Below are 27506 nucleotides of genomic sequence, written 5' to 3'. Positions count from 1 at the left end.
CAATAGACGTAAGGGAGTGCTCCTTACTGTTTTATGATTGGCTGGCTGTCACTTGGAGCCCCGCCTTCACCATTTAGCCTTAGAAGGAAGATGAGTAACCCGCAGCTAGGATTGCTAAATCATGGCATCATTTATGGAACGATTAGCCTTTCTTCAGAAAGTAAGTGAAGTTTACAGCTTTTACTTGTTGACAGAACAATTACCAGCTGGTAAAAGCGTGGGGGGGAATGACACAACGCTGACGTGTCTGTTTTGAACTGCTAAGTTAAGAGAAACCATAGCTTGCTAATAGCCTCTTAGCTAACATGGATAATTGCTTATTCTGTCAAACTGGAGAATCTGTCAAAGTCAGATTCTTCGTTTAAGTCAAAAAGAGTCCTTATGTCTATTAATACTGTTTCGCTGTTTGTCAAGCTTATACGTTTAATTGGTTATGCAGTTGTAATGGGAAATAGTACTTGGCAGAGCGGATTTAGTGTGATACAGGCTGTCCATAATTTCTTCCTCCAACTCAAGGTTCCCACCCTGATGAAGGCTACTGCAGATGATGAAAACCCCTGTCCTGGATACCTTTTCCAAGAGATTGGAAGTATCCTTTATAAGCAATACTATCCCTGCTACCCTCTCCAAAGCTGCCAATACTGTATGGGTTCATATCACATATGTAACTTAATTTTGATTTATAGCTTTTAAAGGTAGAAGAGATTTTTATACATATAACTTTAAAAGTTATGGTTAAATAAGCTCAGATCCACTGATGGTAAGATTTAAGACAGTAAAACTTGTTGACTTGTCATTTATCTTGTAAAGAAATAAGTTTTATTACACAAAAGCAAGATTTTATTTGATTAAATTAGCTAAAAGTCTATTTAAAAAAGATCACTCACCTTTTATGAAGATTGTTTTCTTTTTTTAATCTATTCACAATTGGTTTGTTTAAATAATTTTGCACATTTCAGACGTGCTGTTGTCATTCTGTATTGAAGTGTTATAACCTTAATCATCGTCACCCTGTAGAAATCTCCCATGAGTCGTTAGGATGCGGTCAGTGTTTGCTGGAATACCTTCTGGAGAGGCTGCAGGTGGAATCCTGTCATGTCAAACTTAAGGTGAGAGCGACTAATGGGCTTCTCGGTGTCGTGCAACATTTTTTGCTTTCATTCCAGTCAGCGGACAACTCAGTTTTTATGGTCTTACCTCTGGTGTGTCAGGTGCTGAAGATATTTGTCCATCTCTGTGGTCATGGCTCAAATAATTTCCTCACAGAACTCAGAAGGAACTCCACCTTCATCCAGCAAGCATCAGGTTTGAAACTGTAAATTCAGCTCCATGCGTGGATGATTGATAAGGTGAATGTTAATATGGTTTGCCGCTGGGTATTTTAGTTTACAGTGGCCCTCCTGATCCCATCCACGGCACAGCGCTGTACCAGAAAGTGAGGCATACAGCGCAGGTAAGCCACATGGCAGCACTGATTGTTGTCTAAATGTTAGAAATGTAATTACATTTCAATGACGAGCAGTTTCCATTTTTTTTACCCCTGATATTTTTATTTTTTTTAAGGAAGTGGCCCGGTTACTTTTCACAGATGCAGTTTCCACAAAAAGCAGCATCCCGCCACACAGCGTAGCCCCTCCCACGATGGGTGAGTGACGGCAAAAACTCATTTACTGTGCTCAGACTCCTCAGCCATCATTAAATTACAGTCAACCATTTTCACACAAGAACTCTGGAAAATGTGTGACAGAAACTGTATAGACGATTCCTGCTCTGCACTGTCAAAGGCTCAGTCAGAGATCACATAGACTTTGTACTGCAAAGCTGACTATGGAAAGGCCAGTTAATGCCTGACCTGACTGCTGTGATCATTTGCATAAAGCGGACTGAAATGCATTCGTGAAAACAACTCTCCTAGTTTACGTTACCTTTTTATCGATCCCATACCTCCACTGGATCAACATGTTCAACCAAATCTGTTCAGGTTGATTGATTTTTAGGATTCAACCTCCAAGTGATTTTACCTGAAATTGAACTGGGACGCAGAAATCTGGTTTAGGCAGAATTCCACCGTAACACTTGAATGCCAAGGTTCTCTTAGACTGAATTTTCATATCACCACACCTACTTTAGTCATGATAACCAGAGCATAGATGCTGTAAAATTGAAAGTAATGATAAATATAAGAATTCAACATAAAACATTCCAAGGTGACATGTTAAACACTGGATACTGTATATTTGCCATTATCTAATATGCTAGTATTTTATTTTAAAAGCTCTATCATCTGATACAAATGATGAGCTAATTTATCCACTTCCAGGAGTGTTCGAGGCATTTATTACAGATTTACTGAAATCCAACACAAAAGTACGCTTTTATTTACAATAAGTCGTTGACATTCAACTTTGCTCTCGCTGTGATTGAGGCCTAATAAGAACGTTTTTTATTGTTTGTCAGTGGCCAGATGTTAAGAAGGGGAAGGAAAAAGAGATGAAGATGAGACAGAAAGATAAAAATCAGATGAAAAGCTTGTGGGAAGTTTGCTCATTTGGATCAAATTAAAACTTTTCCAACCTTGTTTAGTCTTCTAGTGTATGTCCTGGATGTAGTATGTGAAAACGAATACTATACATAATGTATTCACTGATAGAGACCATACAACCAACACAGTTTTATGTCAGAAGGATATTCTTCATCTTTGTGGAGTGTTTTGTCAAGAGTACAACAGGTTTTTCTGTGTCTTTCCGCTCAGGTATGGGATCAGCAACTCCCCACAGGTCGGGATTGCAGGGTTTTGGATACAATCCGGGGAAGCAGGGGACAGGTGAGTTACGCGCACTGACCAGTGGGTTAAATCCAGTTACTCTGTTTGTTCATTTCTGTGACATCATGTCTTCAACTTTGCTCTTCAGCAGCCAGCGATTCACTCCTGGATAAGATCCAGAAAGCTGCTGAGGTGGTGGCCAGCGCTGTCCTTCCCCCGACAGAGCACCAGGGCATCCGTCTCCATGACAACAATTACCGTGCAGTGGTGGCGCCGTCTGCACCCATAGAGGTGGCCGTGCCGGCCTGTGCCTATAACCTGCCTGCTGGCAGACCAAAAGGTCGGACACTTTTGTTGTGATGGCACTACGAGATTCTAGATGGGACTGATTATGTACAGCCTCTTTAAGCCAAGAGACGTTAACAACACAACGCTTTCTTCAAATGACTCTTTCATCACAACAGTGACCCAGAGGTGTCCCGGGCAGGTAGGAGGCGGCTGGGAGGAGACTGACAGCGGCAACAGCTCCTCTCACAACTCTTCTCAGGACATGGCTGCCAACAGCAGGGCGTCTGTGGGCAGCAAGTCGGCCGGTACCGGGAGCCAATCAGGAGCGAGCAGAGAGAGCAGCGGGGACCTGTCGGACCGGTCAGTGGCAAAGTTGCTCTGTTGAATCGCTGTGGTTTGTTTCAGCGCAGTGTAACATTTTAAAGATGATAGATTTATCTCTAAACGTCGCCGTTTGCAGTTGACATACTTCAGACCACGTTATCGCAGGCCGTATTAACAAAGCAGGCTAAAGTGCAGTGTGTGGTCTCCAGGGTTGAAGCCATGCAGCTGGGGGACTGTGGCCAGGAGATGGCACTCATCAACAGACTGACTGAAGGCTCCAGAGTGTTCCTCACGAGAGAGGAGAGTCAACACTTCATCAAAGAGTCAGCCCGTGTTCCTTTGTGAAGTGCTTTGTTTGACTTGGTGTATATTATAAGCTGTGGCCTGATTTCTGTTTCCATTCATCTGTCAGGTGTTTCATTCTCAACTGCGAGGTTGTGGTGGAGTTGCTCTCAAGCAAGCTTCAAGATCCCTCTTACACCGTTAAGATGGTAACAACGATAATGCTTCAGTCCTAAGCTTTATTTATGGTCATTTCCGCCTGCTGTAAAGTTGTTTCTTGAATCCTGCAGCGAGCTCTGTGTGCTGTCGCGTGCCTCATGACCTCTGACCTCCTCTCTCTGGAGCAAATGTTTGGAGCTACTCAACGCAGACTTCACCAGCTGAGCAAGGGGCCTTCGGGGCCAGTGGCAAACAAAGCAACCAAGGTAAGGCAGATAAGAGAAAACTCTACACATTTTTAGAACCGATAGGATGAAACGGCTCAAAATTAGATTGCATTTGTGTGCTTATCTTCTGCTTCCAGATCCTGCGACAGTTTGAGGCTCTTATGGGTGGATCTCCACATGCTACTAAGCAGGATACTGTTAACAGCAGCCACGAGGCAACCACTAATCAGCATCACACGTCAGTATGCTCAGGCAGTATGCTACCAACATACTCTGCCGAAAACACAGACCTTAAACTTAACCAGCCTGTAGGCGTAGCCCCGCCGTCAAACTGCTCATCATCCCCTTCGAGTCTGGAGCTGACTCTGAGATGCTCGAAAGAGGAGCTGCTGAATGATGACGATGATGAGGAAAAACTTGACTCCATTTGGCAAGAATCTGTGGAAAATCAGGGGGGGTCAGTCAGGACTGATGAGATAAAACCATCAGAAAGCCCAGAGCTCATCGGAGACAGAAGCCCGCCTCTTTCACCCGAGCCCCAGAGCGTGCTGGTCCATCCGAGCAGACCGTCCCTATTCAGTGGCATGGAGCTGGTGACTAAAGGGAGGCCGCTGTGTGAAAGGGAAGCGTCCTGTGCCGAGTCGGACAGAACAGACGGCAGTTTAAGTAAGAATCAAACCCGGCATAACCCGGACTGTCCGGTGAACTCGGCTAAGGCTTGCGTGGGAACCAGTGAGGTCGCCTCGAGTTGCAGTCGTGTTGCATCTGATAGAGCCCAGTCAGTATCAGCTTTCTCATTTCTCAACTCTTGACGGCGGATCACCTTTCTAGAGATAGAACTGTTACACTTTACACGATGATGTCATCATGAATATCTATTTTATTTTATTTTTTTTAAAGGGGATTTTACAAACCACGATCTGACCTGTTGGCTTGTAACTATACAGTACGTGAATAGCAGATTTGGTTGGAGTTTCTTTTTGTTATCCGTGTGCCTCCTCAGGATCTGTCATTAAGCAGCAAACTGGGCCGAAAACCAGAGATTTAGGACTCATAAGTGTAGTCGTTTAAAACTGCACGAGTCCATGTGACATGCCCCACTATCTTGCCAAGGATAGTTATGGGAGCTTTGTCGCCCGAGGGTTTTTTTTTTTCTTTTTTCTTCCTCAAACATATTAACACGTGTGGTTGTCTTGAATAAGGGAAACTAAGCTGCCTTACAGAGCCTGAGAACAGTAAAGCTGAGGAAACTGTTGTGTTTTTTTACTTTAGCGTTGCATGTTGCCCCCTTCATGCCATTATGACTCGCCACTGACTTTGGATATCCTAGAAAACAATTCTAGTTCTGTGAGAAATCTAAAGAGGGCAAAGGAAAACGCAATCAACTCTCAGAATAACACGATTTTTCTTTGATGAAGCTCAATCAAATGAAATCACTTAATTTTCAGTCAAATGGTGAGAACTAGCTGCTGCTTTTCTGCTAAGAGACGCCACTTAGCTTCTAGCAGCGCTGGGGCATCCAGTATGTGTTTGTCCATTCTTTTGCAGCTACTGCATTATTCACAAACCATTAAGTGAGAAGTTGGAGCACAAAAGTTGGAGAGAGGGGGTAAAAAGTGGGTGATTTCATTTATTTTTTATAAGCTAAGGTTGTTTCAGGAGCTAGTTGTTAGCTGCGCAGTCACTGCTGATGGTCCGTCCGTAACCTGGAGTCACATTTGTCAACCAGCTTCATGAGGACTGATTCGAAGTTCGACAACAAGGCGATGGAGAAGCTTCTTTTATCTCAGGATTTCGTTTCACAACTTACACCTCTGAGGGAGCAGCCCTCCGTTTGTAATTTGCACTACATTTCCTTTAACTTAAATCTACAGAGTTTGTCGTCCATGTTTTTTTTGGTCCATGTTGGTGTGATTTATTTTTTTTTTTTTAACGTTAGTTTACAAATTATTTATGTCTGCCATGTGATGCACTCATTGGGAAGGTTTTAGTCGTACACGATTCAAAGCCGGAGGACTAACGACGGGATTAGAGATGTTCTGTGTGCATAATTAATGGCTGAAATTCTGTTTGTTGGAATTACATTTGTGACATAATGAACAACGTCATCAAATGACACTTCTGTCACTACTTCACCAGGGTTTTTTTTTTTTTTTTTTTTAGTTAATATATAATAATGCAGTGTTTACTACCATGTAGTACACCGACATAACCAAACGGTAATACTATAACGAGCAAAAGTGCTGTACTTTGTTTCCTGAACACAAGCCATGCTGTTGAACATGCTCAAGTTCAATAAAACATGCTGTATTTTTGTTACAGCACTAACGACTAAATGACTGGATATAGAAATATATATGTCTTTTGTTTTAGAAGATTTAAGCAATACTTAAGGTTACGCAACATGAATTACAGTGTACTGGTCACACTAAACCATCCATGAATAAATATGATAAACAGGCTCACTGATTCAACAATGTGTCAAATATAAAAGATTCAAACACCTGGATTTGGATTCAATTTGAGCCTTTTTTTTAGGGTTTGTTTTTTGAAGTTCAGTGCTGCGTATGCTGCTGCCTGAGCTGCGGCAGGACTGCCTGACACAAGTCTATAATTATCCTGGAGTCTAATCCAGGGGTGGATCTTGAAAGAAGGTCCATGAACAATATGCTCCATTACACTGAACCCAGTGGAATAACCTATTCCATAGCTTCAGCATTCATTTCACTGTGAAAACAACTGCTAAGTAGTAAGGGTTTTCTGTAGAACTTTGGTTAGAAGGAAACAAAAAGGGGTTTTGATTTCAGAAACTGCTAGTAAGGAGGGAATTTGTTAGCCTCCCTTAATTAACTTTTGAAGGGGATCAGAGCAGCTCCCACTTTAGAAATAAAAACATGCAAAAGACAACTCCAGGCGGGAAGGAATTAACGAGTAAAGTGCTTAAACTTTATTTAAATCTGCAAGCACTTGGGATCATCATCATCACACTTTTCTTGTCATTAGCACCAATGAAAATGTCCACGCATCAACGCACGCATTTAAAGAGAATGACATCTCCCGATAAAGTGCACAGAGTGCGTGCACACACTCACACAAAGACACGTAAATACTGCACAGAAAACCACAGTGGCTGGGCCATGGAAAGGCGAATGTGCTTATGGTCTCAACAAATGGTACACGGCGAGGTGGGGATGAGCCATTGTGCCCAAAATCTGTAAACCTCCCCACACATCATCATCATCGTCGTCGTCGCCTTACACCTGTCCCCGATGGTGTCACTTGAGGCTTCCAGGGCGGAGCGATCGGGCTGGTGGTGTCAGCGCTGATGGATGATGTACAAAAGGTTGGGAGAGGGCTCGCGGGTCACGGTCATGTCGAGCCTGGACGCCCTCTGGTCAGGAGACTGCTGAAGTGCGCCTCTCTCAGGACTCTGTTGATGAAGTCATAAGAGTCGCTTCGTCCGTCGCCATGGAGACCGTGCCTGAAGGAGCTGGCAGAGTCTTCCGGCTTTGGGCTGGTGCGGTTGCTCTGGCTATGTATGCACGGCCTGGTGCTGGCCTCTATTGCTCTTTCTGGACTACTGGTCCCATTACTGCTGTCGCTGCTGGAAGACTGCAGATACAGAACAGAGGAAGGCTCCATGAATGAAAGTGAGTCACATGGATACACTGTATATGCTTGCACGATCTGTACATGTCAACAGCTTTTTACATTGTAACGTCAAAGAAATTTAAAAGGCAACACCAGGAGATAGATATATTGCATTATCAAACAATCAGATGAACGTGAAGATGATTTCAGTCTCACCTCCGAGTCCAGATCTGACACAAGCAGGCAGGGACCCACCCCTGACCTCTTAGCCTGAGGTCTCAGCTGTTGGTCTTCCTCGCTGTCACAGCTATGGTGTCGTTTCCTGGGCAAAACAGAAATGGGAGGAACAGAGTATGTGACAAACATTATGCAGGGAGGGGAAGGGAGATCGGCCGGAGAGAGGCAGAGAATCGGAAAAAGGAAACATGGAGAGGAACCAAAAATAGACGCACACACTCAGGCAGTAACATGACCAGTTTTGAGGCACTCCCATTAAATCATTATTGGCATGGAATTAAAGTCGATTTGTCACACTGATTCTAGCAGTCTATCTTGGATTTGAACAACTGCAATATGTGATTGAGGCACAATCCCGAGTTGCAGAGAGGTATAGTGAGATTTGGCATGCAATGATGACGCTGAAAATGGTTACCTGTTTTCAGTCAGCATTTCTGCAGCAAGATTTTTGGCAAAAGAAAAAGATTGACGCTCCCGATGAGCCGATTTGAGAGGTCTTCTTTAGAAACCCTGGCAGTATCTTGGCTTCACGACCATTTCGTAGAAACTCAGTATGGCGAGCAGTCCGGTGTTTGTAAGTGAGCTATTTCCAGCCGGCTGAGAAACAGCTCGCCGCAGGACAGCACCGACCTCTGCTGCGGGTTTGTTCACTTCTGCCACTGCTCCAAAAGTAGTCCTTCCTGCCAACGTCTCGGCGGTTAACAAACCGTTGCTGGAAATCTGAAAACTTGAAAGCTACCTGCTGGGTATTCTCGCTCACACAGTATTGTGTCGGAAAAACTCCAGTAATTTAAACAGGAGGCGTAAACTAGCCTGCTAACTGCTACCGCTGCTTGTCAAGCTAACTACTTCTGAGCTCAGCTCACTAGAAGTTCTTCCGCTTTCGTATTCCGCCTACCTGCCGTTAATCGTGCCGAGTCGGTGCCTATATTTGACATCAGTCGGAGGAAAACAACCAAACGGGCAAGTTACAGAGAAAGCAGGTAAAAGTGCTTCCGATGTAAGTTAAGTGTCATTCCAGAGTAATTTGATGTACAGTGAGAGGATCTTTGCTTAAAGCTCCGCCCCTATGTTTACACGACGTCATCAAAATCGACTTCCAGTGTTAACGTTCTGGTGAGCTGTTTGGTTATCGTTCGATATTTTTCATGAATTCAAAATTTGCTCTCTTTTTTTAGTTGGCAAGCTAAAATAGGCTTTGAAATGTTTCCGCATTCAGGTAGACTTTGTTCTCGACAAAATGGCGCAACTCGTTAGCATTAAGCTAACATGATGCTAAATATCTACAGTGGACGTGGTGGGAATTGATTTTCCTGTCTTGTAGCGTGGACAACACAGATTAGTTGCTGTTCACTCACATGACAGGATGCAAATACAAGACTGTCCCAAAAAGCGTTGGAATGGCAGTGTAAAATAGAGTTTAAAAAACAATGTAATGAATTATTTCAACACCATGTTTAATTGCAAATTGTATTTTTGGTAATGTATCAAAAGTTAAAAACAGCTGAGTGGATTATCTCACAGCAATTTAGGTTAATTGGAGCATCTCAGAGTTCCTCTTAAGTAGAAATTGGACAGGAGTTGTTACTGTATTTAAGATAAACATGAGTCTATAGTGGAAATCACTGTGCAGGCAGAAGAGCTCATTGTGCAGTTTCAACTCTACCATTTGAGCACCAAGGACCATTTCACTACTTTTTTTGCATGCTGACAAAAAAGGTAAAAAAAACAAAACAGTTTCTAGTCTAGGGCAAGCTACATGCAAAAAAACTAAATAGTAAAATGGCCCCTTTCTGCATTTTCACAAATCAGAAAAAGTTTTCACAAATCCCAAATAAGGCGTAAATGAATCTACACCATGTGTAGAATAATTATGTTCAGATTTGAGCAGTCGTAACTATTGTAGTTTTCAAACAGAGTCAAAACTTATGTGATCAGCATACAAAAATAAAGTAGTGAAATGGCCCTTTATGTCTATGGCTTTGATTTGAAAATCGTAAGCTGCTGAATACCCTCGTAATCCAACTCAGGGTCGCCAGACAGGGTAAACCCGGGACAGGTTGCCAGTGCATCACAGGGCCAAACAGAGACAAATGAAACACACGACCAATGCACGCTCACACTCACTCCGAGGGTTCATTTAAAGTCACTAGTTAACCCGACAGGCATCTTTTTGGGCAGTGAGATAACATGCAAACTCCACACAGAAAGGCCCCAGCTGGGATTCAAACCAGGAACCTCCATGCTGTGAGGCGACGCAGTGCAGCGTGCAGCCCCCATTGCCAAACCACAGAAAAAGAAATTGCCCCACAAATAGCATTTCTCCACATTAAAAGTGTCAGGGTGCGAAACAGGCCTGTGTACAGTCCAGACCTGTCACCCTCTGAAAACATGTTAGGAATGAGGAAGGAAAAAAAATGTCCAAAGAGGATGTTGAGCCACTGAAACCTGCCAGTCTAGAAAAGGAAAATCATGTCCCTCTCTCAACTTCCATCTCAATATGATCTCCCAGCTTCAACATTTGTGATGATGGATTTGTACGACTTTCAGTTAAATGGTTTGAACGACTTACAAATCATTGACTATCTGTTTATTTTCATTTTAACACAGTCTGTCAATGTTTGGATTAAAACATGTTAAGGAACTAAAGGATGCAACATAATTGAGCAAAGTTCCCCTTGACTTGATGATGTTGACGCCATATGTCTCTGCTTCAGATGAAAGTAATCGAGCACTCTGCAGAGACGCTTCGCACGGCTTTGGTCTCTAAGTCGCAGGATGTAGCTACACTTTACAATAAGTACACAAAAGAAGAAAGGCGTCTTCTGGAGGAAGGATTCCACCCAGGGAAGCAAGGCTCCCTTTTCCAGCCCATCACTGTGCACTCTGATTCAGACTGGATTCTCGCTCATCCTGAGGAACCCCAAAACTTCGAGAGCTTCTACCGGGACCCTTATCGCAAGACACCCAATGCGGCCCACAATACCATTTATATTCAAACTATAGGTGAGAGTGTTTGTGTCTGTCTAGCGTTGCACTGATGGTTGAGTCATGTCCACCATGACATGTAGGGGTTTGTGGGCTACTAAGTACCTCATGCCACACGGAGGCTTGGCCTTAAATCTACACAATGTTTTTTTTTTTTGTAGGTTCATTTGGAGAAGTGGGACCTCAGACAGAGCAGTATGTTGAGTGGCTCAGAGACTACTGCCAGGCCTTTTTCTACGGGCTTTCGGTCAAGCTGCTTCCACCAGTTACTGTGCCTGAAACAGGATGCTCTTTCAGAGTGAACAGTAGCTCACACAATCTTCAGATCCTCACAGGTAGCTCAGGAAATGTGTTGTTTTTAGTCTTTTAGTAAGTTCTTGCCTGCACCTGTACCTGTTTTTCAAATAAATTGCCATGTAGACGTGTAAAAACATTGTGGGTAAAATGAAGGTTCTGGTTATTTTCTCTCAAAATTAAGGGGATCTGCTGCGGTTTCTCGGGAACAGGAAACCAAATGATGCTTTCTGCATTGTTGGAATCACAATGATTGACCTCTACCCCAAAGACTCCTGGAACTTTGTCTTTGGACAGGCCTCTCTCAGTGAGGGTGAGGTTTTCAGAAAAATTCCTGAAACAATTAAATGAAAACACAACTTTCCCTGTGATTAATGAGGAGGAGAAAACAATACATGTCTATACACATATATCTCTTTATATATCTATATGGATAGATATATGTGTAAAAGCAGGAAAAATAATGTATATTATCAGTAAAATAGAGGAATATTTTGTCATATATACACGTTGTATATATGGTGTAATGTGAAATGTTAGCCACTAGGTGGTGCTAAAAAGACGTATATTGCACTACAGTACTAAATTTGTCCCCGTGCTCTCACTGTTTCGTGCTAAATGTACACAGGAATGGGTGTTTTCAGCTTTGCCAGGTATGATGATAACTTTTACACTAAAAGTTATGCTGGCAGGCTGAAGAAACAACTGAAACCAAGGCAGGGAGACTATTCTGTGTTTGAGGGATACTACACTCCGCCTGTCACCAGCACTCTCCTACTACGATCCTGCAAGGTTATTAAGAAACTTCTGCAATTGCTCATTTTCGGTGCTATGAACCTTTTAAGTGAGCCTGACATAGGTCAATAATTCAAAAACAGTTTCTATAGTGCGGTTTATTTAAAGGCTCGTTACTGCCAAAAGAAATGAACTCTCATCTGTTCTTGTTTTCAGTTTGTGCCATAATATTAGATTTCCCTTTGCAGACCGTGACCCATGAGATTGGCCATATGTTTGGAATAAGGCATTGCCAGTGGATGCACTGTGTCATGCAGGGCTCTAACCACCTCGAGGAGTCTGATCTGAGGCCTTTGGATTTCTGTCCTGTCTGTCTTCACAAACTGCACATCTCAGTTGGCTTCAGACTCGCTGAAAGATACAAAGTAAAGCTCCATTAAGTCTCTTCTGTTCACCAACATGTACAGTACTAAAACCTTGACCTTGCTCATTTAAACAGAAAACAGTCCTCATTGTTATATTATGAATTAAATCTGGCCCCACTTTGACAAGTTAAAATGTCTGCTGTGAAAAATGTCCATCAAAATGTAATTAAAACCACTCTGCCGAGACATTTAATGGGAAATGTTCCGCAGAGAGTTGTTAGATAAGCAAATATAAGCTGATTCTCATTTAAAGACTGTAGTCAGGACTTGAAAGTAAAGGAGATGTAATCAAGGTACACTGATTTAGTCGTCATGGGTGCTCACTCAGACACGCTCTCTTATGAGTTCACGTCAAGTACCACACATCAAAGCCAGCCTGATTGCTTTAACTCTTTTTTTCTAGTAACATCTGTCCTTGCACTAGGGATGTTTTAATGGAACCGACATGCCTGAGTTCTCAGGGTGGCTGACTGACAGATTGAATTTTAACTTCAATGTGCTGAGCTGGTAGATACTAAAAGCATATTTCTCAATGATGGCTTGAATTGTAACCCTGATTCCACAGTGAAGTGTACTTCCTTTTTCTAAGTCACTGTTTATTTGTGTTTAACAGGCTTTACTGGATTGGATGGAGGAAGATCAGAGTCAAAGATCACAACCCGCGGGGGCATCTGCATGTCATGCTGCACTCCACTTTCCCAAGCCTACTGAGGCCTTTCAGTCATCCAAACTGTGGCTTCGTAGGTGTTTGGACAAACTTGAAAATACTGAACTGTAGCTCTTGCTCATAAATCTGGGACAGTGGAAAAGAATGGATTGTCAAAATGCACTTTTTTTTCCTCTTTAGGCCAATTATTGTGAATGTTCAGGAGTGTTCAGCATTACTCTGTTGTATAAGCCATCTTTTCTTCATCTTAGATTCAATGTAATAATATTTTATTTATCCCAGAAGAGAATTTATATTGCTGCAGTATTAATTATTATTTAAGATATATCTTATTTTAATCAATAGACGATCAAATAAACATAAATAGTTCACAACCCTGGAGAAAGTTGAAGTGTAGCAGAGGGGAAGGTGTGGTAGAAGTCTTCAGAGGTCCCTTTTAGTGGGTTAGGTAGTTGTTTTTCTAGCATGGCAACAACTTAGCTGAGGAGCACACACAGTGTTGGCAGGTAACATATGAACTCTCTGTAGACAGCATGGACAGGAACTCACAGCAAAGAGTTCAACATCTGGGGTGCAGAGACGCTCCTTCTCAGTGACATGTCCAGGATTGCAGCATCTGTTGTTAACAAGCACTGTTATCCTCCTCCTTTACTGTTACCTCCCTGTCTGCTGTCTCTGTCTGACCATATAGTCTGAAAGATGAGTAGAGAGTTGTTGCAGCCATGTCTCAATGAAAAAAAATACCGTTAGCTTCCTGATATTCCTGCATCAGGGCTCCAAGCTTGTCTATTTTATCTGCTAATAGTCTCACACTTCACATGATGATCAAGGGAGGAAATGATTTAGACTTCTTGCACCTTATTCTCAGTTTTGTTCCTGCTCAGCATCCTAAACGTCTCCTCTTCAACTCTTGATTTAAGGTCTTATCAAGGCTCGTCGGTGCTTTGGAAAGCTCAGTTAACTGCTCCAACAGGTTAACAACTTCTCTGTTGCCGTGGTTATGCAACATAACAGATGTAAAAAAGTTTCCAGTAACCAGCAGAAGTCTTTCCAGGAGGACAAAAAATGTAAGTCTATGTTTTCACCAAAAAATTTAGTATCTAGTATCAGATTTTATTAGCATTTACTTGCATCGGTTTCGTCCTCTAACAGTGAAATGGTGCATGTCCTAATGACTGCAACACAGGCCCGAAGCATGATTGATCCACCCCTGTGCTCAGCAGTAGTGGAACTGTTCTTTCGATTCTACATTCTTTCCCCCATTTTGCAGCCTGAAAATGCTTTGCTAGCTTCCTTTAGCATTTTGTGGTCTGTGGTCATCACTTATTCTCATTTAGACAGTGCTAAGCAGCTTCTTAGTAGAGGTCAGAGTTGATGATTGTTTGGTGAGTATTTGGGGAGCCGTAGTATTTCCAAAACTTGTAAAATTGCATCCCGGCTCTGAAAAACTGATTGTGAATGCAGCCCCGGCGAACTAAATTACAGCTTGAGAGCTTGTGAATAGTTCTATATGATTTAGTGAGGATGTGACGGGACTTTTGCTTGACATTTATAAACTTATAGTCTGTAAGTCTTAACATATTTCACATTCACCTACATATGTGAAGTCTGATCCTATGTGGATGTAAACCTCAATCCACAGGTTGGTGATTCAACCTCTACAGTATGTACTAATGCTATCTGTGGAGATCTCGTCACCACTATTCAGCCCGAGAACCTCACATATTAGCTTTCTGTTGATATTTCTATATGTTCTGAGGTTATTTAGCATAGTTTACAATGGGTGACGTGACAGATGTACGCGATGACACAAAGGAGCAAAAAACACAATAAATTACACCATTTATTGTGATCAAACACATTTTCAGTACAAAAACAACTAAACAATAGACGGACGTATCTTATAACAGTTTTTATTAAAAAAACGATTACCTCTGATCACATACTCCTGAGTCTTGTGATTTTTTTTTTTGGAGCAAGTGTTACAGCATCTGTGCAGCTTATTGTTTTAGCAGCTTCTTTTGATTCACAGTCGGTGGTCAATAAAGTTGCAGCATTGAGCTTAAAGCAGCACCTCCATTCACCCTGCATCGCCCTGGCTCATCACGAGTATACCTTCCTGAGACGTCTCATGCCACTGTCCATTAAAGCAAAACTTACTTGGTAACGGACAAAAAAAATAGTCATTTTAATATTTGGAGTAATGACTGGCATAGAATCACTGTTTGGTATATTGTGTATTTAAGGCATAACTGCTGGATGCATATTGGGATCTAAAAGTTCGGTCACCAGCTCTAAATGAGCAGATCCTATGCACTGAGTGTTGGTCTCTCTGTTATTGTCACTACAGCGCTTGCCTCCAGCAGTATTTTCCTCACACTCTCTTATTGCTCGACTTTTTCATTGCACATATGCTTTATCCGCTCAAGAACAAGGTGTCCCCTCCTCGGCATCCTCTGTGGCTCCCGCCTGGTCCACGTCCAGTTTGCCATGTGACTCGGAGCAGTTGTTCGTCACGTTAGTTCTTTTGTTTTGGTCTTTTGGTTTCGGCCCCCCACTCTGTTCCCTGCAATCCGCTGTCCTTTCACACTCGTCTTCGGAGGGTTTTGAGCTTCTCCTCCTACAGAACAGTCCTTTCTTTGCAGGTTTTACTAAACCCAGGAACACAGCACTCAGGCCCATGCCGATGGCGCAGGAGTAGAAGGCTGCACCGTAGTTCTGAGTCGCATCCACCAGCACACCTGTGGGTACAGGGAGACGAAACATTAACTTTGTTCCACTTTGTACATCGGTGACTGACACATTGGTGTTTACGAGAAAGGAAATCCTTAAATCTGAAGTCCCAACACCCTCCTTACCTCCAAGTGGTGGTCCAGCCAGCCCGGCAAAACTTTGAATGAACACATAGACACCGGCAGCTGAAGACATTCTCTCTATGCCCACCACTTCGTCTTCAGCCAGCATGGGTATGTGGGTGCATGCCAGGGTTCCCATGAAGAACCCATACAAAGCACAACACACAGCCAGGCCATAAAACTCTGTCACCAAAGTGAATCCCAAAAGATCGGCGGCCATCATGATGACACAGGCGAGGAGCACCAGAAGCTTCCTCGTCATGAACTGCTTCCGCGTTAGGATCCAGCCAATGGAGAAGCGGCCCAGGATTTCAGCCACAGCTATGGTGGAGAGCATGTAGGCGGCTTTGTCCCGCTTCACACCGCGACTCACACTCAGCTCGATGACGTAGAGCGGAGGGGCAAAAAAGCCCAAAGTGGCACAAAGCCCGAACAGAGAATACAAAATGAAGCTACACTCTCTGAGGATGGAGAAGTCTAAGAGTCTAGAATTCTTTGCCGGTAGCTGTTCATTGCCCGATTTAGTTTCTTCATCACTCATCAACTGCTTCTCTGCATCTCTGTCTATGTTCTCTGTTTCCGACTCTTTAATCTCCACCGTACGTATTCCTACTGACACTTGCTCTGTCTCTAACCCGTCTTCTTTGTGCAATAAACCATTTTCCTCTAAGTTGCTGTTTTCCTTCAGAGACTGGACACCTGAGTCTCCAGTTGCTGCTGAGCTTCCAGTAAGCTCATTGTCTTTTATAACCGAGTCCTCGAGGTTTGTGTCCTCCGGCTTCTCTTGCATCCTCAGGGGCTCTAGCTCTTTTGGTGACGGTCTGGTTTTGATAATGATCGGCCGAAGCAGCACGCCACAGATGATGATGATGCTTTGCAGAGCCCCAATCACTACCATGGTACGTCGCCAGCCAATATTGTCTCTCAATGCAGAAAATGCTAAAAGGAAAGGGAGAGATTTTCAGGTAGATTTTCAATGGTGTTGTCCAGCTGCTGGACAAAGCATCATCCGCAACTCTTCCTCTTACCTGGAGCCAGGGCAAACATTGACAAGGACTCCCCGGTGGAAGCTACAGCTGTGACCAGAGACCGCCGATGGTTAAAATACTTCGAAAGGATGGTCACAGTGGGCAGGAAGGTCAGACAGTAGCCCAGGCCTGCACAGTCGAAAAAACACACACATTTGGTATTTGACCCGGAGACATCGCTGGGGAACAAATTCAAAGAATGATGGCATCATTTGAAGTTTAAAGCTGTAGTAAAGTAACACAAATTGCTACCTGCAACTAAGCCATAGGTGATGTATATTTGATTGATGGAGCTAGTAAAGCTGGTGGCAATGGTCCCGGAGGAAATAAGCAATCCTCCGATCATTACAACAACTTGGAAGCCGAACAGGTTTGTCAACACAGAGGAGAGAGGACCTGCGGACCCACAGTGAACTGTCTGTTATTCATTATAGATGAATACATTTGCAATGTGTAGTTTAATCTGGGTTTTACAGCTGTAAAGCCACATAACCACAAGATATGTACTTACCATTGAAGGTCATGACAAAGACGCAGATAGAAACAATCCAGGAGACCCGACTGTTGGTCTCCCCAAACTCTTCCATCAGGTCCTGGAGGAAGATGCCAAAACTCTTAATGGTGCCATAGGTGAAAACTTCCACAAGAAAAAAGGCAACGGCGACCATCCATCCCCAGCCTCCATCGGGGGCCTCTGAGTATACATTGGGTCCCAGGAATTGTGTTATCTTTGCTCTGCACAGTTCCATGTCCTGTAAAAGAGACAACAGCTTTACTAACCGCCAGATTATCACATTCAAAAAGTACTTTTTTAACCCCATAAATTCACATCGCAAGATATGGCTAAAGATCCTCTGCTGGGGACAACTAAAGAAGCGCCGGCGTGAACGCGCACCCCAACTGCCCCTCAACACTTGGACGCGCTCGAGTCAGAACAACGTCCCGGTTTAATTTACAAAGGCAGGTTATAGCAACTACACCGACAGTTCTGTTATTGAGCCACTTTTACAGCCAGTTTTTCAAGAAAAGAGTCGTAGTTTGGGTTAAATTTAGCCGAAAACAAAATGCTGCGACGTCCCGTTTGGACTTCGAGCGTGGTGCCGAATCCCGACCACCTGCCGAATCCTCCTCCCCTCAAATACGGTCAGTGCAGAGGTGAGTTGAGTAGAGCGAGGGGTTCCGCTCACTGCCCGCGCTCGTGCGTAAAATGGGGTTACATTCTGCATGGGGTCAGAACTGGTCATTACACCTGCGCACCGGTCAGATTGCACCCCAGTAGTTTTCTGAACTATGAAGAGCCGCTTTACGCCGAGCCGCTGTTCTTCTCACCATTGACAGGTTAGTTTAAAGTTGTCAAAGCTGTTCCTTCACCCCAGTTTTACACAAATGAGATGATAACACGATGATAATAACCCCCGCCTTACCAGCAGCGTTGTAGATGTGGTAGGAATACGTTTTCTTTAATACCCCTCTTTCTTTAACTGCTCGCCTTTTAAGTCAAGTCGCTCTTTGCATCTTTACCAACTACTGTTTAATGTACAAACACCGTCAGTGCTGTAGATGGTGAGGAGTTAAAAAAACAACAACCCCACAGTAGCTAAGTTCAGCCTCATTCAGCACAAGGTTGGGCCTAATCAATTATTAATGCAGTTGGGGGCAAAACTGGGTGAAATTAAATGTTTGTGGTGTTTTGTGCATTACTGGCAAACGTAGTTATAGCAGTAGACCTATGACACATTAACTGACCCTTTGGCCTCTATCCGCTGCTTTAAAGTTGGATATATGGACTCTTATAGGAGTAAATGATACACAAGTTTACTTTCAATATGTTCAATTTGTCTCTGTCAGCGTGTTTTCTTTTTGGTCAGCAGGGTAATACAAACTACTACCCTTTTTTGACTCAAACTTTGTCTTCGTTTTGACCACTTAAACATCACATGATGACATGTTTATTCAACGAAAAGCAAAGTAACTTTTTATGTTGTATCCTATTATAACAAATGCTTTGGAGCGATTCGTTATCATTTGTATGATACTCTGAATGCACAACTTCCTCTGACGTTACAGGTAACTCAACCTGCACCTTAATTTGTTTAACCCCAGTTTTTCCAGCTTGAAAAAAAAAACAAAAACATGTTGCGCAATTCCCCATCTCCAGATTTTTTTTTTCTGTTCAATCTCACCACAGCAGGCAGCTTTCATAAGCTGCACTGGCATGTTAAGCACACAGTGGTGCAAATCCACCTTTCAAGCAAATAATATCCCACCTCACATCAAATGCGTTGGGGGTTTAAACAGCCAAGCACCCGCTGAAACGTTTAAATGAACACAATTAGTCTGTGTGGTATTTTGCCATTGTTGAGCACTTTATTATGCAGATCAGGTGTAATCATGCATACATTTGTTAATGCAAGCACATACATGGTAGCAGACAAAGGCTCATACAGGGTGAGTGATTCCTAGGATAAGAGCTGGCACTGACTACTCATCTTTGCAAAAACTTCCACTTGAATATATCAGTTAAAAACTGCTGAGTCACAAAAAAACCTTAAAGAATGCACTGGTACATGAAGATTAAAGTGTTCGTTTCTTATAATTATAATATAAAAGGACACTCCTCAGAGGTGTAAGAAACACATTTCTTTAAATATATGTCACAAGTGGATCTGAAATTGTATATTCCAAATATTTACTTAGACTTTGCCATTGTTATGTCAAACCTGTCTTTTTAGATGGTCAAAATATGCAACCAACGGGGCATTGTGGGATTGTAAGAGCTTAAGGTGAGAGAAAGGGGGAGAGGGGAGGAAACACAGCCAACCCACAATCCAGTTGGAAATCTTTCCTTTTCCATTGTCAATACTTCTCCCAAATTCATTTGTATAGCTAACAACAAAAACTTTATTTAAACCAGCTGCTTACACATACATCCTTGTACCAACTGTCGTGTCTGTCATTGTTGTGGGGTAGCCGGAAAAATGAACTAGCTTCCAAGTATTTTACTCGTTTCTTGTGTGAGACAGCACGTTTTTCCTTTGTCTGTGTTGTCCTGGCTAATAAACGCCCCTTAAAAATAATTTTGTGTCGAACAACAGAAAACCGCGTTGAGTGTTGTTTTTAATGACTTTAGGGAGGGGATGGTGTTGACTCGACGGAGTCGTACAGTCCGTCCTCGTGCGGCTGACGCAATATCCTCGGTGAGGCGGCGGCAGCCCCTCGTGCTGCCTGTCGGTGCACACTTTTCCTAACTGCCCACTCACATACACGCGGTTTGTAAGTATTTGGACCATGTATTCATTTAAAGAGTTGCCGCGTCAATTCAAGGAAACACACCTTTTATTTAACTACTCGTATTTAAGTTTTCTGCCTCACCTTTGAGAAGCTAATTTCTGTCAGAAATCGTCCCTTCTTCGCTCGCGCACTGCTGCTGTAAAATCCTACATGTTCCGCGCGCTGAATTAACTAAAGCTAGGCACATACTCTCACCGGCATTTGACCACAAACATACTTGGACACGCGTGCGCACACTGTCTGACACTGGCTTTCGTTCACGAGCAGACACTAGGGGGAGAGAATGGTTAAAAGAACTGGTTGCAGCTAGATCTGTAGGAACTGTAGCCTCTCTGATGTGATCGACTCCTCACACAGGAGGCCTGATATTACCTGTAAAATATCAACTTCTTCCGTTGACGCGTTGTTTAATAATCAACTGAAAATGCTGACATTACCTCCATTTTTATTTTAGACCTGTTGGTCTGTTTGGACTGGAGCAGGGTGCACACATTTGTTATTTATTCTACATATTTTCATGTGTGTGTGGAAAAAAAAACAAGTTCATCAGGATATACTGGTATGAAGACAGCCACCAGTTGGATGGTTGAAAACTGATTCTATCAGTGTCCCAGTGCATGCCTGCAAGTAACTAAGTTAGCTGAATAAGGGCGTTGTTATTTTAATCCTGATTTGAAGCCTGAATTTAAGCCTGTGATTCTTCTTTACAGAAAGCAGTTCACTCTAAATTATTCTTCATATTGTCGGTATCTGTTACCGAGGCTCACACGAGCCAGTGGGATCTGCTGTGTTACAGCCACAGATGTTGTAAGTCATCCTCTGTGTTTTAAGTTCACGTACAACCCCAGTTGCACAAGCATTAAGGCGCTGTGTGAAATTATGAATGAAAATAGAAGGCAGCGATTTTCAAATCTCACAAAACAATAATTTTTCACAATAGAACATAGAAAGCGTACCAAATGTCTAAACTTAGACATTTGAACAGTTTTCCCCGCATTGCCTCAGCAGCCTGTTCACATGCTCACATGTTCACATTTGACATATACCTTCATGAGAGCGCTTTAACCTCCATTTGTGAAAGACAAGGTCAACTGTGTTCACAGACGGTGATTTCTGGAAGTGGTCCTTACCCCATCCAGTGATCTCCATGACAGAATCATCTTCGTTTTCAGTGTAGTTCTGCCTGAGGGCCCGGAGACAACAGGCATCTGAAACAGATTTTTCAGGCCATGTCCCATATTCTGATAGAATCTGCCTCTCGAAGGTGCTCTTTTTATCCCGAATCATGTCCTGATGTCAGTTAACCTAAGAAATGAGAAAATGTTTCTCCATGGTGTGGTGGTTAGCAGTGTCACCTCATAGCAAGAGGGTTCCTGGTTTAAGTCCCAGCTGGGACCTTTTTTTTCTAGTCGTACATACAAAGGTTCTCTTCAGCTTCTTCCCAACATTCCAAAACTTTGAATGGTTTTGGTTAATTGATCATCCTAAACTGACCCTTGGAGTGAGCGTGGATTGCGACCCATTCTGGATGCGCCCTGCCTCTCGCCCAGTGGCAGCTGGGATATGCCCCCCCGGAGACGTGTTGCTGCCCTAAAAAATTCAAGATTCAAGCTCACATTATTCACAAAACAGTAAAATCTCTCACTGTCAGTATGTCACATATTTTCTGGGTTCGATTATGAATAAAATGTTTTTATGAAACTTGCAAAGCGTTGCACTCTGTTTTTATTCCTATTTCATTAGGAATTGGGTTGTAATAAAAACCCGGAGCTTATTAACACTTCAATAATAGTCATATTTAACATGTGTTTGTTGCAGGTTGTATTTACTCCCTATTTCCTTTCTGTAAATGAGAAATTGATACTACTCCTCGCTCACTGTTGGCAGTGACCTTCTCATATTGCTTTAAAAGTTGGTGACTGTTGCATTTAGTGTTCCGTACATTCACACGCGGTGATAATGTTTGTCAGCCATGCTTTAAGTGAGACGTGCGACCCCTTTGTAGAAATTGACCCAAGATGGTGGAGGCCTTAACCCTGCTGGTCCTGCCTGGGATGCTGCTGTGTGGGCTGCTGCTCCACACAGTGTCCCGTCAAGAAGCCGCGGTTGAGTTCAGAAAAAAGCCTAATTTTATCATCATACTAGCTGATGATATCGGCTGGGGAGACCTAGATGCTAACCAAGGGGGGAAGACGAACAACACCCCTTACCTCAACCTGATGGCCCAGCAGGGACTACGGTAGGGAATTTATGAATTTGAAAAAAAATGTTGGTCTTCCATTAGACATTTTTAAGTCAGAATGCACGGTATGAGCTTAATGATACTCTGTTTCCAGACTGACGGACTTCCACTCCCCCGCCTCGACATGCTCTCCATCCCGAGCTGCTATCCTGACGGGCCGTTATGGCCTTAGAAACGGGGTCACCCATAACTTTGCAGTGAATTCAGTGGCTGGTTTGCCTCTGTCTGAAGTAACCCTGTCAGAGCTGCTGCAGAAGGCGGGTTATTACACCGCCATGATTGGGAAATGGCATCTCGGGCACAATGGACCATACAGTCCAACTAAAAGAGGTAAGTTGGACTTTATCATTTTCGTCCCATATCTGTTAAGACCTGCAACTGAACTTTACAGCCTCATATAAGCTTGGACAAGGTTTGTGAATTGTAAAAGTCAAGCAGTAGATTTTCGGTGAAGATTATTTCTTCACACAAACGCTTTCCTATTGCACAACACTGTATCTTTCCACTTGTTGCAAAAGAAAATAAAAAAAAGCCCTTAAGACTTTGTTCACAAACTCAAGGTTAGAGTGGCAAAGCTGTAGGAACTCAAAGGTTGTGCAGATGCATGTGAAAGTTTTCATTCATGCAGTGCAGCTTTCAATGTCCTAAATGATTGATAATACATGTGAGCTCGCTTGTTGTATCTCTAATCATCAAATGTATGCTACATTTTCCTTGTTTCCCGGACAGGTTTTGACTATTACCTGGGTATTCCCTACAGTAATGACATGGGCTGTACAGACACACCAGGATATAATCTGCCCCCATGCCTCCCTTGTGTCTCATCTGAACCTAAAGCGATCAGGTGTGGCTCTTTGTTCCCACTCTAACATGTGAGATGCACTCAGGCCAATGAATATTTGGAAGTACATGGTTGTTAGAGGAAATATGCAAAGTGACAATTGAAACTAGTCTAAAACAGATGCAGTAAAACATAGATGAGAATCACTCAAACTGTTAACACCTCTCAATTACTGATGCTTTCTTTTATGTTTTACAAGAAACTGAAAGAGATGTGTTTGGCCAATGTATTGACTTTTCAAGATCATGCATACCTGAAAGGCAACACTATGTTGGATATCTGAAGTGAAATGGTGAATCTATGTGTAGCAGTCTTGTGTCGGCGAAGGCTGGGGCAGTTGTTAAATGTCCAAACCAATCCCAAACCCTGTCACAGCTCAACATTCACACTTATAACTTACAATGATGTCACGTTCTATTTTTCTCTAGGCTGAGAAGGAGTGGGCACGGAGGCTGTTACTCCAAGGTGGGTCTTCCTCTGATTGAAAACAGCAGTATAGTGGAGCAGCCGCTTGACCTGTGGACACTAACAGAACGATACAAATCCGCTGCACTCAGGATTATACACAATGCAAGGTACAGTACAGCTGCACTTTAGACCAGAGGTGAAGTGGAGCCCCTCAGGGGTATAACGGTGAATGTATGTGAGGGAAATATCACAATAGTTAAGAAAAGAAATACCGAAATACTTAGTTATGTGATTGAGGAGCTCAAATAAAGTACTTCCGTGCAAACTGTTGCTGTTTTTTTTTCTTTTTACATGGTCACAAGATAAGTATTTTAGAACAAATCATTTGTTTTGTAGATTTTGTCTGGATACATCCAACGGCAGACTCGTTTTCTTGGCTCACTTGTTAAGTGTTTATAGGATTAAACAACATAAATGTAATCCTGTACACATCCAAGAAATGAAATGGTAGACCCTGCTTTAGACCAAGGGAAAAGATTAAAAACTAGGTTATCTAAAAAGCATTTTTTTTCCTGGTTCGACCTCACAACCGTATCCAATTTCAGAGTCACAAAAATCATTCACTATTTGGTATAATTTGATATAATAGTACCAGAGGGGAAAAGACTTAAGGTTTGAGCCTCTTTTGGTGGCAGTATTTGGACCACTGGTTCAGCTGCCAATCAGATCTGGTCTCTTTAGCGTGTCGCTAACACAGATGAAACATAAAAACTGAAATGATATATTTAGACTGGACATACATACTTCATTATTAGAGAACAATAATGTTACTGTCAGAGCTCTCAGTCACGTCCCTTCAGTTTGACACAGTTTGAAACGTTGTCTTGTTCTGCTGTTATTTGGAGCCGTTATCATCAGACTGATCTAACCAGTGTTTTCATCATGGAGATTATTACCTGCGGACATGCTTGTACCAACCCCTCAAACATGGGTTCAGTTCAAGTAAATCAGTAGTTGGTGCTAACGCTTCTAATCATCTGCAGTTCATTGCTTTTGAAAGGGACTCACAGGACTGTAGAATGGGGATGAACAAAGTGCTGCAGTGCACAAAAAGGCTTATACAGTAGTGAAAAGTTTAGCTGAAAGAGTGTGTGAGATAAGACTTGATTCTGTTGTATTTTATGGGATTAAACTCGTTTTGAAGACATTATATTGTCATATGAAATAGAAGTTTTACAGATGAGAGAATTTGTTCAGGAGTGGTACTGAATGGAACCTCTTGGTGCATGTGTGTGTGTGCGTGTGTGTGTGCGTGTGTGTGTTTGAGGTTCAGAGGGAGAGCAGTGGACCCTGCTGTTTGCAGCTGTGCATAATAGGCGACGTGTCCTCATGCTATACGACGAGGTCATGTGAACGAGCGCAGAAGTTATCAGTTGTGTGCTGTCAACACTCAACACTATGCAGGCTTTCAGTCAGCAAAGTAAATTGAAGCGACTCATGTTGTGTTCCAGCTGTAAAAGCAACATTCCTTCAAAGAAAAGGAAACAGCAAAATAGACTTTTAGGTGGGAACCATGACTGTCACACAGAGCTGTTTGATCCTGTGTGACTAGAACCACATGACGTGTTTCCGTTATCGACATATTAACTGTTTCTACACCAGAAACAGTTCATATGTGGCGGTCTGTTTGAAAATAGGCTTTTAGTATTGAGCAAATGATGTTTTCGAGCAGCATATGTTCTCTGACACTGTTGCTGTGCGTTTTCAGGGCGCGGGCTCAGCCGTATCTGCTCTACATAGCACTGGCTCACATGCACGTGCCACTGGCCCCTCCGCTCTCTCCAGAGGCCCGTTCCACTGCTCAGCACCCAGGTGATGGAGTGTACGCTGCCAGCCTGCAGGAGATGGACGCTCTGGTTGGGGCAGTGAAGGCTGCCTCGGATGACACAGATAAAGACAACGCTCTCATCTGGTTCACTGGTTAGTCAAGCTGGAGGAGTTATCTCTTAGAATGCTGCGTGTGGTAAACATAGTTCTACCTGTGTGTAACGCTTTAGGCGACAACGGTCCGTGGGAACAGAAGTGCCAGTATGCAGGAAGTGTAGGGCCTTTCACAGGAAAATGGCAGACCGACCAAGGTACAAAAAATACACGTTTAAGTCAACATTAGTTCACCCACAAACTCCAGGAGAGGATTGTTGTGGTCATTTATGTGGTACTGGCTGGAGCTCCTGTATATATTGTTGCATTTAATTTTTTTTTGATCTGTGTTAGGGGGAGGTTCAGCCAAGCGGACCACCTGGGAAGGAGGTCACAGGGTGCCCACAGTGGTTTATTGGCCCGGGAGGATCCCTGCAAACTCCACCAGCTCAGCCCTGCTCAGGCACGTAGATTTTACCAGTGCGTCTAAACTTTTTTTTTAAATGACTTCAAATACTTTTGTACTGCATTTATGTTACACAAATGCATGCAAAAGTTTGGACAGTGCCAGTCAAAAACTCAGTCGAATGTATAGTGCAATGATCTCCAAAAGGCATGATGTTCGATGTTCCCTTTATACAGTGGTATGGACATCTTTCCAACTCTTCTGTCCCTGGCAGGGGTAACACCCCCCCCAGACAGACGTTATGATGGCATTGATGCCACACCTATCCTCCTGGATCGTGAGCAAACTGGCCATGAGGTACAAATGACTCTAACTTGTAATAGTAAATGAAAGTGTTCATTTCTCATTGTGCTCCCAGCTGGGATTATGGAGTTGTTTCTTCTTCCTTGTAGTTTCTCTTCCACCCTAACAGTGGTGCTGCAGGGAAGTTTGGGGACCTGCAGACGGTTCGAGCTGGAAAGCACAAAGCTTTCTACATCACAGGTGCTGGGAAAATGCAGCTCATATGTATCCAACTGTTTGTGGTTTCCATCTTAAAAAGTCTAACCTTTCCCCCAACACCCAGCATGTATCACGCTTCATTCATTCTGTATTCCCGCTCATTTTTGTGTAAAAAAGGTGAGAAAATGCGAAACCGTAAAGGCTGCACACATGTTTCCTTGAAGGTGGAGCAGAGGCGTGTGGTGGTGGAGCAGGACAGCAGCAACTCCATGACCCACCTCTGATATTTGATGTGGAGCGCGAGGAGGCCGAGGAAAGACCCCTGCAGGTCGACACACCTGAATACCAGGCGGCAGCAAAGAGGATCGCCCGCAGGAGGGAGGAGCTATTATGGGACATCGCCACTGACGAGTCGGTGTCCACGGCAGACTACAGCACTGACAAATCAGCGGCACCGTGCTGTGATCAAAGGCAGGCTGTATGTCGATGCCGCACACTGGTCTGAGTGTGGGGGAAAGACACATATGTACCCCTGTAGACACTCACACAGAGGACAGATGAGAGCCTACAGATGTTGGCAAACAGATGTGGAGACAAACATCGTTTTTGGACGTGTGACACATTTGCTGTTTGGAAGGTCCAACGTTCAGATGCAGATGTGCAAACAAGAGGACAGAGCAAAGAGAAGCGCGTGGCCGAACTTTGGTCAGGTGTTATCTTATCATCTGTGAGGTCAATAATTAGAGAAGAATGTAAATCAAACCGTCCGCTTTGCTACATATAATAAGGCTTTTTTTTCTCTTTTTTTTTGCTGTGCAAGTAAAGGAGTAGTATTAGTATGAAAAACAACAAACTTTGTTATTTGAGCTTTGTTATTGTGGATATTTGATGATGATGGTATTAAAAATATATATGTATATATATATATATATGTGTGTGTGTGTGTGTGTATACATTAGTTTTAAAAAATGAAAGCCACTCATGACAATGGTTGAATTGCTTTCCAGGTTTAATGGGTCTCTGGTACAGAACA

At 43.0% G+C, this 27506-nt stretch overlaps 5 protein-coding genes across 10 annotated transcripts; 3 read left to right on the top strand and 2 right to left on the bottom strand.

Moving 5' to 3' along the window:
* The first annotated feature begins 71 nt into the window (after nt 1–71).
* On the top strand, nt 72–4925 carry tepsin (TEPSIN adaptor related protein complex 4 accessory protein). 2 transcript variants are annotated; one of them, XM_072373478.1, is made up of 13 exons: nt 72–160; nt 517–589; nt 1018–1109; nt 1212–1305; nt 1386–1453; nt 1564–1645; nt 2753–2824; nt 2916–3104; nt 3229–3412; nt 3586–3699; nt 3789–3867; nt 3949–4083; nt 4182–4925. In XM_072373478.1, exons 1-13 carry the CDS (start codon nt 122–124, stop codon nt 4854–4856), a joined length of 1896 nt encoding a protein of 631 aa, XP_072229579.1. In that variant the 5' UTR covers nt 72–121; the 3' UTR covers nt 4857–4925. The 2 variants fall into 2 exon arrangements, with proteins under 2 accessions (XP_072229579.1, XP_072229578.1); XM_072373477.1 differs by having other exon boundaries at nt 2913–3104.
* A 2043-nt stretch (nt 4926–6968) lies between these two features.
* LOC140278834 (protein VCF1) lies at nt 6969–8700 on the bottom strand. Its single transcript, XM_072373931.1, has 3 exons — nt 8288–8700; nt 7852–7957; nt 6969–7656 (listed from the first exon to the last, which is right to left on the bottom strand). Exons 1-3 carry the CDS (start codon nt 8302–8304, stop codon nt 7414–7416), a joined length of 366 nt encoding a protein of 121 aa, XP_072230032.1. The 5' UTR covers nt 8305–8700; the 3' UTR covers nt 6969–7413.
* A 74-nt stretch (nt 8701–8774) lies between these two features.
* On the top strand, nt 8775–14936 carry LOC140278833 (archaemetzincin-2). 2 transcript variants are annotated; one of them, XM_072373929.1, is made up of 7 exons: nt 8775–8855; nt 10590–10878; nt 11022–11195; nt 11339–11467; nt 11783–11946; nt 12138–12314; nt 12928–14936. In XM_072373929.1, exons 2-7 carry the CDS (start codon nt 10590–10592, stop codon nt 13090–13092), a joined length of 1098 nt encoding a protein of 365 aa, XP_072230030.1. In that variant the 5' UTR covers nt 8775–8855; the 3' UTR covers nt 13093–14936. The 2 variants fall into 2 exon arrangements, with proteins under 2 accessions (XP_072230030.1, XP_072230031.1); XM_072373930.1 differs by lacking the exon at nt 8775–8855 and adding an exon at nt 8922–8988.
* LOC140278830 (monocarboxylate transporter 7-like) lies at nt 14917–20345 on the bottom strand. Of its 3 annotated transcripts, none has more exons than XM_072373925.1 (6): nt 20237–20345; nt 17376–17616; nt 17117–17260; nt 16865–16993; nt 15840–16775; nt 14917–15722 (listed from the first exon to the last, which is right to left on the bottom strand). In XM_072373925.1, exons 2-6 carry the CDS (start codon nt 17611–17613, stop codon nt 15406–15408), a joined length of 1764 nt encoding a protein of 587 aa, XP_072230026.1. In that variant the 5' UTR covers nt 17614–17616; nt 20237–20345; the 3' UTR covers nt 14917–15405. The 3 variants fall into 3 exon arrangements, with proteins under 3 accessions (XP_072230026.1, XP_072230027.1, XP_072230025.1); XM_072373926.1 differs by lacking the exon at nt 20237–20345 and adding an exon at nt 18289–18434; XM_072373924.1 differs by lacking the exon at nt 20237–20345 and having other exon boundaries at nt 17376–17859.
* On the top strand, nt 18094–27396 carry LOC140278831 (arylsulfatase G-like). 2 transcript variants are annotated; one of them, XM_072373927.1, is made up of 11 exons: nt 18094–18202; nt 22161–22394; nt 22492–22727; nt 23127–23241; nt 23667–23813; nt 25415–25626; nt 25704–25784; nt 25921–26029; nt 26209–26329; nt 26425–26515; nt 26698–27396. In XM_072373927.1, the coding sequence occupies exons 2-11, from the start codon at nt 22174–22176 to the stop codon at nt 26976–26978; spliced, it is 1614 nt and encodes a 537-aa protein (XP_072230028.1). In that variant the 5' UTR covers nt 18094–18202; nt 22161–22173; the 3' UTR covers nt 26979–27396. The 2 variants fall into 2 exon arrangements, with proteins under 2 accessions (XP_072230028.1, XP_072230029.1); XM_072373928.1 differs by lacking the exon at nt 18094–18202 and adding an exon at nt 20030–20137.
* The last annotated feature ends 110 nt before the right edge of the window (nt 27397–27506 follow it).

The sequence above is a fragment of the Leuresthes tenuis genome, unplaced genomic scaffold (assembly GCF_036924035.1).
Source record: "Leuresthes tenuis unplaced genomic scaffold, fLeuTen1.0.hap1 SCAF_20, whole genome shotgun sequence".
NCBI classification, from domain to species: domain Eukaryota; kingdom Metazoa; phylum Chordata; class Actinopteri; order Atheriniformes; family Atherinopsidae; genus Leuresthes; species Leuresthes tenuis.
Note: the sequence above shows the minus strand (reverse complement) of the source record. Positions and strands in the feature narration are given on the sequence as shown.

Excerpts from the sequence above, each read along its gene's own strand:
- LOC140278833 (XM_072373929.1), top strand. The coding sequence starts at position 10,590 with ATGAAAGTAATCGAGCACTCTGCAGAGACGCTTCGCACGGCTTTGGTC. Across the intron at positions 11,196-11,338 it reads CAATCTTCAGATCCTCACAG|GGGATCTGCTGCGGTTTCTC; the intron begins GTAGCTCAGGAA and ends CTCAAAATTAAG. Across the intron at positions 12,315-12,927 it reads GACTCGCTGAAAGATACAAA|GCTTTACTGGATTGGATGGA; the intron begins GTAAAGCTCCAT and ends TGTGTTTAACAG.
- LOC140278834 (XM_072373931.1), bottom strand. Across the intron at positions 7,657-7,851 it reads TGTCAGATCTGGACTCGGAG|TCTTCCAGCAGCGACAGCAG; the intron begins GTGAGACTGAAA and ends CTGTATCTGCAG.
- LOC140278831 (XM_072373927.1), top strand. The coding sequence starts at position 22,174 with ATGGTGGAGGCCTTAACCCTGCTGGTCCTGCCTGGGATGCTGCTGTGT. Across the intron at positions 22,395-22,491 it reads ATGGCCCAGCAGGGACTACG|ACTGACGGACTTCCACTCCC; the intron begins GTAGGGAATTTA and ends CTCTGTTTCCAG. Across the intron at positions 23,242-23,666 it reads TCTGAACCTAAAGCGATCAG|GCTGAGAAGGAGTGGGCACG; the intron begins GTGTGGCTCTTT and ends ATTTTTCTCTAG.
- LOC140278830 (XM_072373924.1), bottom strand. The coding sequence starts at position 17,685 with ATGGGGTTAAAAAAGTACTTTTTGAATGTGATAATCTGGCGGTTAGTA. Across the intron at positions 17,261-17,375 it reads CTTTGTCATGACCTTCAATG|GTCCTCTCTCCTCTGTGTTG; the intron begins GTAAGTACATAT and ends GTGGGTCCGCAG. Across the intron at positions 16,994-17,116 it reads CACCTATGGCTTAGTTGCAG|GCCTGGGCTACTGTCTGACC; the intron begins GTAGCAATTTGT and ends TCGACTGTGCAG.
- tepsin (XM_072373477.1), top strand. The coding sequence starts at position 122 with ATGGCATCATTTATGGAACGATTAGCCTTTCTTCAGAAA. Across the intron at positions 590-1,017 it reads CCTTTTCCAAGAGATTGGAA|AAATCTCCCATGAGTCGTTA; the intron begins GTATCCTTTATA and ends GTCACCCTGTAG. Across the intron at positions 1,110-1,211 it reads CCTGTCATGTCAAACTTAAG|GTGCTGAAGATATTTGTCCA; the intron begins GTGAGAGCGACT and ends CTGGTGTGTCAG.